Below are 15,382 nucleotides of genomic sequence, written 5' to 3' on the forward strand. Positions count from 1 at the left end.
TGATTGTTTTTTCATCAAAAAAAAAAAAGACATAATTTCCTGTAGGACGATGTCTTTTGTTATGTGAACTGAAAAAAAACAACAAAAAAAAACAGATGACTGATTAACAATGAAAACAATATTCCCAACCTTTTTTATTTAAAACAGTTAAGAGAAAGTGAACACCTGGAATATTTCTGAATGAAGTTTTGTCAGGATAGTAATGCCAGCAACATCCACTCCAGCCAGATTAGAGAAGTGATTTCACACATATGATGGATATGAACATGAACATGTACTGCATAGTCAGGTTCACCCAAGTCTTAACGTTATGACTTTTGCGTTTGAAGTATGCTGGATTGTGTTGTAATGACAGAATGATGTATTAAAACTTTCAGCTAAAGAGTAAAAATGTTTGGCTGTGCAGAATGCAGCGAGTACAGATCTTTAAAGAAATCATTAAAAAAAATTATAATGTTGTGTACACTACTGGCCAAAAGTGTGAAATAATTAAGATTTTTTAAAAGCCTCTTCTCTTTGCCAAGACTGCATTTATTTGGTTTAAAAAAATGTTATATTGTGAATTATTATTTCAATTTCAAATAGCTGTTTTCTGTGTGAATATCTGTTACAATGTAATTCCATGATCAAAGCTGAATTTTCAGCATCATTACTCCAGTCTTCAGTGTCACACGATCCTTCAGAAATCATTCTAATATGCTGATTTGCTGCTCAAGAAACTTTTCTGATTATTATCATTGTTGAAAACAGTTGTGCTGCACAATATATTGGTGGTAATCATGATACACAACCATTTAATAGTTCGAGGTCAATAAGATGAAAAAATAAATAAATTAATACTTTTATTAATCAAGGACACATCAAATTGATCAAAAGTGACAGTAAAGACATTTATAATGTTAAAAGATTTCTATTTCAAACAAATTCTGTTCATTTGAACTTTCCATTCATTAAAGTATTATGAAAAATGAAATGTATCACGGTTTCTAGAAAAATGTTCACAGCCTTGGTGAGCAGAAGAGACTTCTTATAAAAACATAACAAAATAATTTAGCCTTGTCTTTAGCCTCTTGTTTCTGAACAAACAGCAGTGTGAAATATCCCCCAGTCTCTGTTAACTCTGTGTTTTTGTAGTTAACCCACAGTCAAACACGACGACCTGCTGAGCATCCTTGGAGCTTCTCTGAGGAGCTGTGTTTGGAGGGGAGGCTGCAGGACTGCGCAGGGCCTCACGGGGGCGACACTGTCAGTAGATCATGATCAGAGACCTGTGAGATGCTTGAAGATGCTTTGAGACCTCATGGTTTGTTTTGTAAATTTAGATTGTGGAATTGACTTCTTGCTCTGTGCTGTAAACCATAGTGCTCAAATTAATGTATCATATTGAGTATGGGAAAATTAAATCCTGCAAATGAGTTGAAACCAATTAACCTTGATGAGCACTTAGAACGTTCTATTGCTTTTGAATTTAATGAACGTGTCTCTTTAAATTTACATTTACTTTTTGTAACTATCTGACCTGTCTACATTTACTCTCACTGTGGTGTGTGATAGAGCTCAAGCACACTGCACTCAACAAAGACAATGCACTTGCATAATGTAGTCTCTTTGATATTTTGGGTTTGTGGACTGTTGTTTGCGTGGGTCCTCCTGACACTCCAGTGCTGCGATCCTCACAGACTAATAAACCTCATCTATGAGTCGATTAAATCTGCCAACAGACAGATACAGATGTGCAAAAACAACATAAAAAAGCCAAATAGGTGATGTCATACGTCTACATTTTTCCTGGAGTGCAGTGTTCTTGACCTCCGACACACAAACCACATGACGATGACAGCAGACAGATCACAAACTTACACAAATGCTCTGAATATACAATCCACACTCACAGAAGAAGGTGCAGAAAATGTCACTGAGGCAGTACCTTTTCAAAAAGTGCAAATATGTATCATTAAGATACTAATATGCACCCTTTAGAGATAAATAAGGTAAATGTGTGCTGTTTGAAAGAACACACTGCCTCAGCGACATCTTCTGTAGCTTTTTTCTGAGCGTGATAAGTGATAACACATAACTCAAAAGGACAGCAGACATAACAACACAATTGCAATTGCATAAACGATAAAGCAGTCAATCAATAATTACCATTATCTATTTCAGCTGCACTGCATGATGGGAACATGAAGAGAACATTGTTCAACTGCTGACAGCTGGAGTCTGTTGTGCTCAATTTATTTGAGGCAATCTGTTTCGAGACACATGATTTTGGGTTTAATAAAATGTTTGAGGTATGTGCAATTTAAAAATGACAAAAGAGAATAATAAATATTGAGTTTAGTTCACTTAAGACCACACATCTGTGTGCTAAATCGGTAACTGAAAAGTCAAAACACCAGTGACAAATATATATATTTTAGGTATGGAAGTGGCATATTTTGAATTTTGATATCTGGGCTAGGGCCATTGTGCTAGTTTTAGGCTATGCTTGATTGTCCATTAGTGTAGTTTTGTAATCCAAATATTTGAACTTTAAGTTCAGTGACTTAATGAAAAAAAAAAAAAAGTGAATCAGTTGTCAGTTCACTGGGGTTTGATGTTGATGACTACACAGATTTTGACCAATCAGATGTTCTCTAGCATGAGAATGTCTCCACCCCTCTATGAAAATCACCTGAAGCCTATTGGTTACATAAAAAAAAGCACAAGACGAGCCCTTTGGATGTGTCCCACCCCAACCTCTTGTTTGAACAGGAAGTACATTGGTATGCTTGTCAAGCCATTTCACGTCATTGCTCAGTAATCAGATGATGAGGTGCTGCAGAAAAGCAGGCAGTGGATTTTCATTGGATTTTATTAAAATGTAATTAGCTCTTTTCAGAGGACACCGTGCCATGTGTTTTTTCCATACTCCTGCTGGACTTTGAAACGTACGAATCCAACTCAAATGGAGTTCCAGAATGTCCTGATCCCAATCAAGCAGCTGCCGACGTACAGATACGTGTCTATGTGTGCTCCTTGCGCCTGAACAGTCTCTTGAAAGCCTGTTTAAAGTCCTCGTTGAAGCTGGTGTACAGTAGCGGGTTAATGAGCGAGTTGACGTAGCCCAGCCAGGTGAGGGCGTCCGACACGTGAGGCGAGGGGTTGAGCGCATTCAAACCCACCAGGAGCTCTTTCAAGAAGAACGGGAGCCAGCACAGGATAAAGGCTCCCAGGATGAGCCCCAAAATCCGAGCCGCCTTCCTCTCCCGAGACGTACAGATCTGGTTCCTCTCGTCCAGTTCCGGCGTCTCCATATCGAGCGGCGGCACGCGGACGGTGACGTGGTTGCGGTCGAACTCCGCGGCGTGGTCGGAGTTGGACATGTCCGAGACGCAGAAGGCGTGCGTGACGCGGCAGTGGTTCAGCGAGTTGGTGCTGTCGGTGCTGCGGCTGCTGAGGTGGCGCGAGGAGCCGCGCTTCTGGTACAGCGTCTTGGCCGCGCTGTAAATCCGGGAGTACAGGATGAGGATGAGAGTCATGGGGATGTAGAAAGCACCGAACGTGGAGTAGATGGTGTAGCCCACGTGGTCGTGCTCGATGAAGCACTGCTGCGGGCCCGTCCCGTCACCGCGCTGCCTCCAGAACAGAGGCGGAATGGTGATGAAGATAGAAATCACCCAGACGATGGCCACCATGACGCCGGCGCGGCGGGGCGTCCTCTTGCGGGCGTATTCGATGGCTTTAGTGATGGCCCAGTAGCGGTCCAGCGCGATCACACACAGGTGCAGGATGGAGCAGGTGCAGCAGGTCATGTCGACGCTCAGCCACGCCTCGCACACGAACGGCCCCAGCAGCCACGTCTCGGTGGTGATGTAGAGGATGCTGATGGGCATGACCAGCACGGCCACCAGGAAGTCGGTGACGGCCAGGGAGCAGATGAGGTAGTTTGCAGGGAGGTGGAGCTTCTTGGTGGTGCAGATGGCTGCGATGACAGCGCCGTTCACCACGGCCGTCAGCAGCGTCACCAGCGCCAGCAGACCCACCACGGCCAACCGCTCCATCATCAGCTCAACGTGGAAGGCCGCTCCCGGGGTGGCGGTGGTGTTGGTGGAGTTGACTGGAGTGCCGGCGCTTACTCCAAGGTAACGCTCCATCTCCATCCCACCACTAGTCTCTCCCTCAGTTTGAAGGATCCTTCTGTCCAGGACTACAGCCCCAAAGACTTCTGCACTGGATCAATGGCCTGTCAAACACACAATTATTAACTGTAGCAAATATTAATGAATTAAAATTTCCAGAGCATGCAGACATTGTGGCATCTAAAAAAGGGGTAATTCACAGCTGGCAAATTGGGCTACATGAAATCGGTGCTACATGACTAGAGAAAACAGAAAAAGGGCTTGACATTCAGTTTTGCCATAACTTTTAATGCACTTTTGAATTTTAGTGGCACCCCTCTGACAGTCCCACTGTCTGTGGGAAGGAATGCACAAATGCAGAAGTTCTGTAGTTCTGTAGGTTAAACAAAAGCCCTGCAGCCGCAGTAGATGATGCAAAATGGTCTTTGCATCATCTCGTGGACTTGTGCTGACAAATAATCATGAATATCTAGGTGTAGGTAACATGGAGAAATAGTACCCATTGTTTGTTTACTTATACTTCCGAAATTGTGACAATTTAAAGTTGAAAATTTCTGCCAATGGCAACGTGAAATTTATTTCTAGAGCACAGTTTAAAACAATGAAATATTAACCAAAGTGCTTGATAGAAATAGAAATATAGCAACATTCAAAACAAAGTAAAACACAGCACGGAGATTGTATTAATCTTTATGATACATTAAAAGCCAGGGAAAACAAATAGATTTTAATAGACTTAAAAAGTGGCAGTGGAAGACTGTTTTACAGTTTTGGGGCAACAACAGAAAAAGCCTGATCCTCTCTACATTTTAGTCTAGTCCTAGGAATGGTCAACATTTCTGAAAGAGAGGCAGGGCTTGACTTTCACCAAGTGGTAAAAGCTTTTCTGGTTTAGAAAAGAAAAACAACTGTTCCAGATTAGGATTTTAGACAGTATGCCCATAGTGCGAACATTCGGATTCAGATTCGGATTCATTGAAGTTAAGAAAGTTTAGTGATATCCAAAGATTTAAATCAGTTAAGCGAGCCAAAATTAAAGTTTTAATCAGTTTTAATGGCAGGTACAGTTGAAGTCAAAGGTTTACATACACCTTGCAGAATCTGCAAAATTTACTTATTTTACCAAAATAAGAGGGATCATACAAAATGCATGTCATTTTTTAATTTCGTACTGCTCCAGAAAGAAACACGATGCGTTAAGAGCCGGGGGTGAAAACTTTTGAACAGAATGAAAATGTGTACATTTTTCTTATTTTGCCTAAATATCATAGTTTTTTTTTTATTTAGTCCCTTCAGAAGCTACAGAAGATACTTACATGTTTCCCAGAAGACAAAATAAGTTACATTTACCCTGATCTTTAAATCCCCCCAGCTCTTAATGCATCGTGTTTCACTCTGGATCATCAGTGAGTGTTTGAACCTTTTGTAATAGTTTGCATATGAGTCCCTCAGTTGTCCTCAGTGTGAAAAGATGGATCTCAAAATCATACAGTCAAACGGTTCAAACACGAAAATGCTGGAAAACCAGAGAATTTGTGGGACCTGAAGGATTTTTCTGAAGAGCAGTGCTCACTTTAACTGTTCAGGACAAACAAGGGACTCATGAACAACTATCACTAAACAAAAAAACACAGCTATGAATCATTCAGGAAACAACACAGTATTAAGAATCAAGCGTATGTAAACTTTTGAACAGGGTCATTTTAATAAATTCAACTATTATTTTCTATTGTGGACTATATGTAAACATATTTTATATTAAATATCTTATTCAGGTCAGTACTAAATAAACAATAACATGGACTTTGTATGATAAACTTTTGTTTTCAACTGTATATTTCAGTGTGATCCACAAAACAATAAAATGAAACATCATGTTTCCTAAAAATGTGGAAGCGTATAGAAAATAAGTCCATAAGTCCAGGATAGATCCCTGTGGGACACCAAAAATGCTGCTGCAGATGAAATATCTCCAAGACAGAGTGAGAAACTTATGTTTGACAGATAAGAGCTAAACCATTTCAGGACGTGTCCTTTAATCCCTCTATAATGCTCAAAATAGGAGATGAGGAAATTATGGTCTACAGCGATAAACGCTGCACTTAAGTCTAATAACAAGAATATTGTGCTCACAACTGACTTGTCCTTTAAATCATACTTGTCTGAATCACATGAACTATCAGCATTTTCCACTAACCACAAACAAATAACACCACATCTATTGTTTTAGCATTACTAATCCAACAAATTCTGTCAGGTGTTTTGATTGTGAAGTGCCTAACCTAATGCTAACCATGTTTAATTCAAGGCATCTATCTCTACATATGCTGGTCAGTTATTAATGATTATTCTGTTTTATTAATTAATGTGTTCTCTGTCCGGGTTTTAAAAAGCATCTGTTTTCATATATATATATATATATATATATATATTAAAAAAAAAAAAAATCACTGATCTAATGTTATATAATGTAAATATTATTTCACAATAGATGATAATTATAGCACTTTACAAGTACAATAATGCAGGAATGTAACTACTTTCTTTTATTTAACCATTTTTATTTAACCTGAATAAAAAAAAAAAAAATGTTCTACATATTCATTATTATTTAGATATTCATTATTGTCCAGGGAGACAACGTGAAGCGTTCCAGCTCTGATCTGAAATGATGTCTGTGGTGGTTGTGGCCTGAGATGAAGTGATTTTGTGAGAGAGATATTGATGATGGCGTTTTCCAGGTGTGTCTGGTCCATGTCCTCGAGTGTTCTGTACTGAAGACAAATGAATTTATGCCTCTGCTTGGATTTGCTTTTCTCAAGTCACAGCGGCTCTGACCGACAGCCCCGCGGGTACAAACGGGAACAGAATGAAGTGAATTTAATGCAGGTTTTGTGTCTCAAGGGCAAAGTCAGCAGTGCAGAATGCATTTATTTTAATGCAGTTATTTAGAAGAAAAAGAAATTGCTTCACAGAAAGAAGGTTGTAGAGCATTGCAGAGATACACACAAACAAACACATGCATGATCACAACACATCTGTAGAATTTCATATTTAAACCAAAGAGTGGAGGAGCCAGTTAATCTTATCTCCTTCAGTTATGAGCGTAGCACATGCTAAATATAACCTTCCTAACATGTGAATTTAATGAAGGAGTAAGTCATTACTGGTCACTGGTATTAGCACAGCCATTACTCACAGAGTGAAGCGACATATACTATAGATTCTAGTCTTCAGAGCAATGATGACCACAAAAACTTCAACATAGCAGAAGCTCTTTTAAATGTCAAACATAAATGAACACTGAACTGAAAATCCATGGTTTTAGTTAATACAAAAGACTTGATTCATAAGGTTCATGTAGTTCTTGTGAAGTGAGAAATTCTGTGCTTGTAAGAAAGAAAATCAGTAACACTTTAGAATACAGATCCATCATTAGTGAATAACTACACAGGAACAAATGACTAATGCACTATTAACATTCTAGTAAGTACTATTGACTAACAAGATTCTGATTAACGAATCAGTAAGTCATAGTGCTCAGTCGAAAGTGGTAGTTCACTATAAGCTAATCAGTAACTACTATTTTTTCATATCTCCCAAAGAACTACTAAGAACTACTCTATACAGGTTCATAATTAATGTGAATGATGCAAAATGTGTAATTAATTCTAAAGTAAAGATCATAGTAAACCACTAGCAATGACTAATGACTAAAGAATTACTAATTTTTTGGATCCGTATTCTAAAGTGAAGATCATGAGAACTCTCTAGTAATGACTCAAGTGTTACCAAAGCCATCTGAAGTATAACAATCCAGAACCTTACAGAAACCTCAATAGTTTTTAATGACTTTAGTCATTACTAAGGAGTTATCATGACCTTCTGTTTTTATCAGCTGTTTATACTATTGTTTTGACGGCACCCATTCACTGCAGAAATCTCAGATCTGTTGGTGAGCAAGTGATTTCACATTTCTCCAAATCTGATGAAGAAACAAACTCATCTACATCTTGGATGAGTTAAGGGTGAGGACATTTTTAGTGAATTTAAATTTATAGGTGAACAATTCCGTTAAGATCACCTCCATTTTACAGTTTTATATTGGTTGAGCAAAACATGAGTGTACATGACAGTAAAACAAAACATCTCTGTCACAACTGCCTGTCTCTAATATTTATAATCACAGAACATGTACCACTAATTTTGCTCCACTGTTCTGAATAAAACTATTGTAAAAACTACAGTTAAGTCATTATAATCTCAACAACTGAGTTACAATACATTTGTTGGTCACTTGTCAAAGTCATATAAAACAAATAAAATAGTTAATTAGCAAATCTAATTAATCATCTGCTACTGAACATTGTTTTTTGTTGTTGTTGTTGTTGTTGTTGTTGTTGTTTTTTTTTGTCTTTACTTACACTTGCATGTCACTTGCATTAGAAAGAAAGTCAAATTCCAGTATCGATCATGTCAGCTGATAGCAAATAACAACGTTGGCCGATATGTCAGTGGCTAATAGCACATTATGTGAGGGATAAAGTGCAGTTAGCCAACCTTTATCACTAATAATTTATGCATTTTTGCATTATAACCCTTCACTGATCTGGATAACTGTCATTATCCTGTGTTATTAACAAAAGTCATCTGCACTAAAGCATTAAAAACTCAAATTTGAACAAACTCACCCAGTCGTAACGGAGCGTGTGTTACATCTCTCTCCTAGAGACATACTCACTATCTCGCTCACACACAAGTGTTTTCAGAAGACTGAATGTGTTTCCAGAGGTTTTGTGTCTCCTCCAGGACCCGGTGCAATCACACTAATGATAAAGACATGAATGAGCAATCACACAACAGTAGTCAGTAATTGCACGGCTTTGACTGACAGCTCAGCCGGTTCCTAGAGGTCAGAGGCGGCTCTGAAATCATTCAGAAGAGGTTCAAGCCTCACAATAACACAATCACCTCTGACAAGTAGCGTTGCGCCGACCTTTTGCGTGAGAGCTGTGTTTGCGTAGGCCGACTCATTATGTGCAGTTGTTGGGATATTTCAAAAGTGTCTGTCGTCACACACGGGCCCGAGCGCTCGTCTGTCCGCACGACTCTAAGTGAAGCCCAGGGATGTGAACTCGTGAGGTGAGATGATTACAGATACGAGGAAATGCTTTAGTGGCAATTTCTTGTAGAAGAATATGCTTCATTACAGGTTTAATGATTTAAATGTGCACTCAGTAAGTTCATTTTTGAAACGGTCTCTCACATTGCCTGAATCACACTTGGGGAAGCTCAGTTTTCCTCTGAATACCGAAGCCTGATTTATTAATGTTTGTGCACCCCTCGTCTGGAGCGAGTTGCATGGTCTTTTTTGGAGGATTGGTTGTGCTCTGTGGGGGACCCTGGCTCCCTTCCACCCAGAGAATGGTGGTGTATGGCTCAGTGTGGATAGCGAGCTTATCTGGATACTCACAAAGCCTGTTAAAGAGCTCTGCTTGGAGTGGTCGGCCCCAAAAGAGCCTGCCAGCATCCACCTGGATGAATGATTGCTGCCAGGGCGCCACCAGCAAGCCCCCCATCAGAGACATGCACCATTTTTTTTATAAGTTCACGATGAGCTCACCAAGTCACGGCGCAGCCCCTACTCGGCCCGCATCCACACTTCTGCTTCAGCTGCCCTCAGCTCCATTCATGGTGCCGAGCAAAGGGGCTACGAGAAGCTTCCTCCTCTTGAATAGGCCGTCGCTGCACACCTCTGCCGCCATCAGCTCTGGGATGAAAAGCCAAGGCAGTTCATTTGTCCAAGACACTGACCTGGCCCTGGACGCTACAAAGACGACTGCCCAGGTGATCAGTAGGTCAATGGCCAGCCTGGTGGTGCTCGAACATCACCTCTGATTAAACCTCATTGAGATTCCTTGACTCCACAGTCTCCCCCACCACTGCAGATGGTTTTGCGGAACGCAAAGTCAATACAAGCCTTATGCCACTTCCTGCCCAAGTGCTCCAGCTCTGTGGCAGTTTCAAGAAGCCAGAAGGCTCAGCCGCTCAGCCTTAGTCCAAGCCAAAGCCTGAGCTCCGACAACGCCTCAGTGCTCCAAACGCTACCTCTACCACAGAGTGACACTGGACCCTGAGTTGCAGAAGCTGTCCTGTTCTGTCAGAAAAGAAGTCCCACTGAGGATGGAGCCCCATCAAAGTCATGGGCATGGGCCTTCCTACTCACTTTGCACTTAGTGAAGCAAGCCCAGTGGCAATAAAGAGCACTTCTCTTCACAACAACATGGATGTCAGTTCCCTGCCCCTGTGCAGTGACTTGCCATCTGAAGACCTCAGACCCCTTGCCGCCTTGCTTCAAGCTTGGGAATTCATCCTGGGAATGTCAAGCTGGGTTCTGCAGACTATAAAATGAGGCCACTAACTTCAATCCACTTGCAGACCTCCCTGATTTAAGGGTGTGGCAACACTCACGTTCTCTACTCCAGCGGTTCTCAACTCCAGTCCTCGGGGCCCACTGCTCTGCAAATTTTGTATGTTTCTGAATCTGACACATTCAGTTCAGTTCACGAACTAATGATCTGAATCAGGTGCGTTAAATGAGGGAGAGCAAAGAGCCCTGAGGACTAGAGTTGAGAACCACTACTCTACTCCAAAGGGCAGTGTCTGCTGGCGAAAGGCGCCATGGAATTGGTCCCGCCAGATAACAGCGAGTCAGGTTTTTATAGCCGTTATTTCCTCATCCCAAAGAAAGATGCATGCCTGGTTCAAGCCAGAATATTCACTAAGAATTCAGCAGCTACAATTTCAGTAGTCACAAACCTGCTTTTATGTTTTAATTTTACTGCCCACCATGAGGGGGTGATATGGAGATATACTGAGGTATAAAAGGGTGTAAGTAGTAGAAGTCAGCTGTTGAAATGGAAGCAAGCAAGCATGGCTCATGGTTCCAAACACTGTCCTGGGGTGCGTTTCCCAAAAGCATCGTTAGCCAACTATGGTTGCAAGTTCTGATGTTACCAACATAGTTCAATGATTCGGTGTTTCCCAAAACCATAGTTCAAACAAACTTATTGGCTGGAAGCATAGTCTCTTGCTGGTAAAACATATGGGCTTAAATTATGCTCTTGGGCACAATAAGCAAGCCAGCATGCAGTACCATCTATATCTTTCATTCCAATGTAAAAATATAAATGCATTTTAATCTATGTATTTTTGCATGTACACTGTAAGCTGCATTTTTGAAGAGTGCACATGTGCACCCCAGAGTACGACGTAAGAGGGAACCCACATTGAATCAAACACCAAATAAAGAAAAATGACAGGGAACAAAATAAGTAAATTAGTCATCAAGTGCCATATTCAATGCAGCAGCATCTTAGAGATCTCTAATCAGTTAAACAGCAGAAGTTATTACTCCACCACATGCATATGACGTCATTATCAATGGTACATTGTTAAACTAATGTGGTTTAAACAACAGAGATGCGACCGTGTTCGGGAAACAGTCGTGACTAGCCAGTGGTGTAATGTAACAAAGTAATAATACTTCGTACTTAAGTGTTTTTTTTGGGAGTATCTGTGCTTTACTAGAGTTTTTATATTTCAGCCAACTTTCACTTTTACTCCACTACATTTCCTAATTAAAATGTATACTTTTACTCCGATATATTTCCCCCGAAGCATATTCGTTATTACAAAATAAAGTCAGAAGAACACAGACTGCAAGAAAGCAGGTTTGACGAATCAGTGGTCTGGTGCTTGCAAGACTCCTAAAAACACCTTCGCTCATGTGCAAACAAGTGCTCACACAACCACGGATAATTAAATTTTCCAGTCAAAGTCGAGTCTGGGGTGTGCGATATACAGTATATCTTCTGCGATAATGGTAAGTTGTAATGATGTGCGATCTGACATTATCGAGTATATCACGAAAGCACACAGAGAGTGGACGCACGTGATTTATTTGTCTATTATAATTCAAAACTCAGGGCATTCTAAATTGTAGACTGCAAAAATGCTTCTGTATGCTTTTTAGATTTATATAATTTAATATAGTTATTTATTATGTCGTTTTCCCCCAGATATCAGCATGATAGCAAATGATCAAATAATCATTTTATACAAGTATAATAAAGATAGCATTAAGTGACTTACATTTTAGACACAATATTGCCTGCTTTTGCTCAATTTTGCCAATGAAAAAAGTTCTAGACAAAGATCCCAGCACTGTTTTGTGTCTCTTAGCAATGGACAGTGTTTATTGAATGAATCAGCTTTTTGAACGAATCGGCTGAATAAATGATTCAGTGATTCACTCATTAAAACAGTCAATGGCTCACTCATTAACAGTCACTTGCTGTCACCTACTGGCAGTTTTAATTTCACATTATGACTATTTTTTTCATTTTTTCATTTTTGTTTTAAATTATTTCAAATATCAGTATTCACAGTTTTATGTTAAAATCATTTATTTTCCCCATTTTTTTTGTTTGTTTGTTTTGATTAATGCTTGCAACATAGGGTACTAGCTTGCTTTATTGAATTGTGCCATAAATGTAAAATCTAGTTAGTGGTTTCCTCCCTATAAAACAGATTTATAACCAGTGCTTTTGTGAGATCAAGGACACGGTTATACAACATCTTTCAAAGTAGAGTCAAAGTAGACTCTCAATGTTTTCCAGAGGATGCTGGGCCTCATAGCAGCTGTCTCTTCTATAGTACCACTTGGCCTGCTTTACATGTGGCCCCTACAGTACTTGCTAAAGCTCATCCCATGCCTGGTGTCAGGGCCTCATGGGAACCACTTGGCAGGCAGGCGACAATACAAGACATACACATTCTGAAGACATGAAACCAATAGCTGGGAATTTTATTGAAATTAATATGTTCTTCTCTTATTTTCCATTTCAGTCAGGCTGTGCCTCCACTGCATGAGGTAGATTCACCTTTACGGAACAGCAACGATACATTCAGAAACCGCCAGTTACCTGGTGTTTAGGTCTGAGTCTGAATCTTTAAAATGTATTTGTCAGACAATGACTTGAATTCTGTGATATATCTGTGATATGGTTTCAGTTGCGATATACTCTGTGGTGCTTGAAGTCAAAAAACTCTAAAGAATTTTTGAATCATGATATTTATTTAAAAACAAACCTTTTCACCTTGAAAAACATGTTTGAAATAATGACTGAGATCAGGAACAAGGTGCAGGGAAAATATTTCTTTACTTTTTACTTTTTACTTTTTACTTTACTTTTTACACCACTTGACAAAGTCATTAAATAAAGAGTGAAATTGAAAATGCTATGAAAAAGTAATTCAGAAACATATGAAACCAGCACAGACACAACGAGTCCATTTCTGAGACCTTGGCTCATGTTTATGAAACTAGATTTTTAAACGCATTAAATTAGACCTTTCCTTTTCATCATCACCGATGTCTTCATTTGTCATGGACTCATTAAACACTGTGGTGTTTGTTGTGTCTGGCTTCACAGTGGCGTGATGACAGTGGGAATGAGCTTTGGAAACTGTGATGTGCTGGTCAGAAATACTAGGACGTGACCTCTTAACGTCACAACGATGAACCGTCTCACATCTCTCAGACCGTCAGGGTCCCTGAAGCTCCAGGGAAGATGAAGTGGAAGATCCATAGCTGGAGGTTCTTCACTCATCCACTTGGTGGGGACAGAGACAGAAACACAGTCACATCTATACGTTCATGAGCAACACTGATTTACATCACAAATAAGATGAAAGTGAGGGTTTTTTCCAACAGGAATGAATGGCATGAATGTCATTTCGCCTCAAAGTTAAAAGAAAATGAATGATTCTCATTAGATTGTTATTACTATATTCAATGTCAGTGTTATTTTCTTTTATTTAAATCGGTGTATTTCTTTATCCAGTTCAGTACAACAAATCACCATGATTGATTTTCTGTAAGCTAAATAAAATTTCTCTTATCTTTCTTTTGATTTTATTGTGAAATATGACCTGGACACGTTTTGTGAGGTTCGTCCTGCAACTTTTCTCAAATCATTTGGAAAATCTGTTTTAAACGACAGAATAAAAGTGATTTTGGATGGGTTTAGGCCTCTCATCATAACATTGTGAATCTGCTCCAGAGATCATCAGGAAACCAAATATATTCAAAGTGTCTCATAAGCAAAGAAATCACACGATGGACGCAGATGAACTTCATTCAGGAGGGGTAAAATCTGATTTTAGATTCTCCTTCTGCCCAGTTCTGCTGTTCTGTTCATTGTAGTGTTTTTAAGCCTCATACCAAGTGTGTTTTGATCAGTGCATTTCTTTATTAGATTTAATTAACTTTACGGTGTTCCTCAGTTTTGATCCCTTTTTTCTAATGGTATTTTTTTAACTCGGGACTGGTGGTTGGACTTGACTTTGTCAAAGCGTTTTTGAGTGGAACGTGAATGCGATTCACCTTTAAATGAAAATATCATCATCAATTGCATGTATGGCTTTTGTTCTCCAAAGAAACACTGAAGAAAGATTCTGAAGATTTTGAAGATTTCCATTCAGACAGTTCATGCCATTAAAGATATCCCACAATCCTGTGCAATCATTTCCATGATTGGCACCTGAAAGTTGTGGATGGTGGTCAGTTTGTGTGTAAATGTATGTTTTTAAACAGATTTTATGACTGTTTGTTTGTTTCTAGCCAAAAATAAGCATTTTGGTAATTTAAATGGCTTAGATGTAAAAAACTGTCATCATGCCTCAAAAGTCTGTCTTCAAACACAAACACTGCTTATGAAGTGATCAACTTTTAGGGCAGCGAGGCAACGCGTCAGCTGTCTGAGCTTTGGGACGCAGCCTCAGACAGCACGGCATCTCATAAATCTGACCGTTCTGACATGATGTGAAGAACCGAGCTCTAATAATAGACATCAGCAGATACACGTGTGCCATAATGCTGCTTATTTCCTTCAGAGACTCATTTCATCAGCATGACTAAACGAGCACAAATGCAGCTCAACCAGCCGGCTATTGACACATCTGTTGTGGGCGCATTGATTATTCAAAGCTCTATTTAAGGGAGATTACACTTGTGAATGATCAAAGCCTTACGTATGATCAGCGCACGGCCGGTGGATCTCCAGACATCATGAATTAGGGCCAGGTGCGCAGAGCCCCGCAGAAGCATGAATTATGCAGGACCAGCTATATTGGATTACACATGGCAGACGATATGCTGGCCGCAGCACTTTATAATGCCAAGCTTCTCAGTGAAG

At 39.8% G+C, this 15,382-nt stretch overlaps 1 protein-coding gene across 2 annotated transcripts in view; it reads right to left on the bottom strand.

The window, feature by feature from the left end:
- Positions 1–2,853: 2,853 nt before the first annotated feature.
- The window catches only part of LOC127182606 (5-hydroxytryptamine receptor 1E), a 35,518-nt gene continuing 22,989 nt past the window's right edge, over positions 2,854–15,382 (bottom strand). For both annotated transcript variants that reach the window (XM_051137968.1, XM_051137970.1), the window contains exon 2: positions 2,854–4,225. In XM_051137968.1, the coding sequence (XP_050993925.1) occupies positions 3,006–4,142 (1,137 nt within the window). In that variant the 5' untranslated portion in view covers positions 4,143–4,225 and the 3' untranslated portion in view covers positions 2,854–3,005. The remainder of the gene's footprint in view (positions 4,226–15,382) is intronic.

This window comes from Labeo rohita, chromosome 20 (genome assembly GCF_022985175.1).
Source record: "Labeo rohita strain BAU-BD-2019 chromosome 20, IGBB_LRoh.1.0, whole genome shotgun sequence".
Taxonomy (NCBI): Eukaryota; Metazoa; Chordata; class Actinopteri; order Cypriniformes; family Cyprinidae; genus Labeo; species Labeo rohita.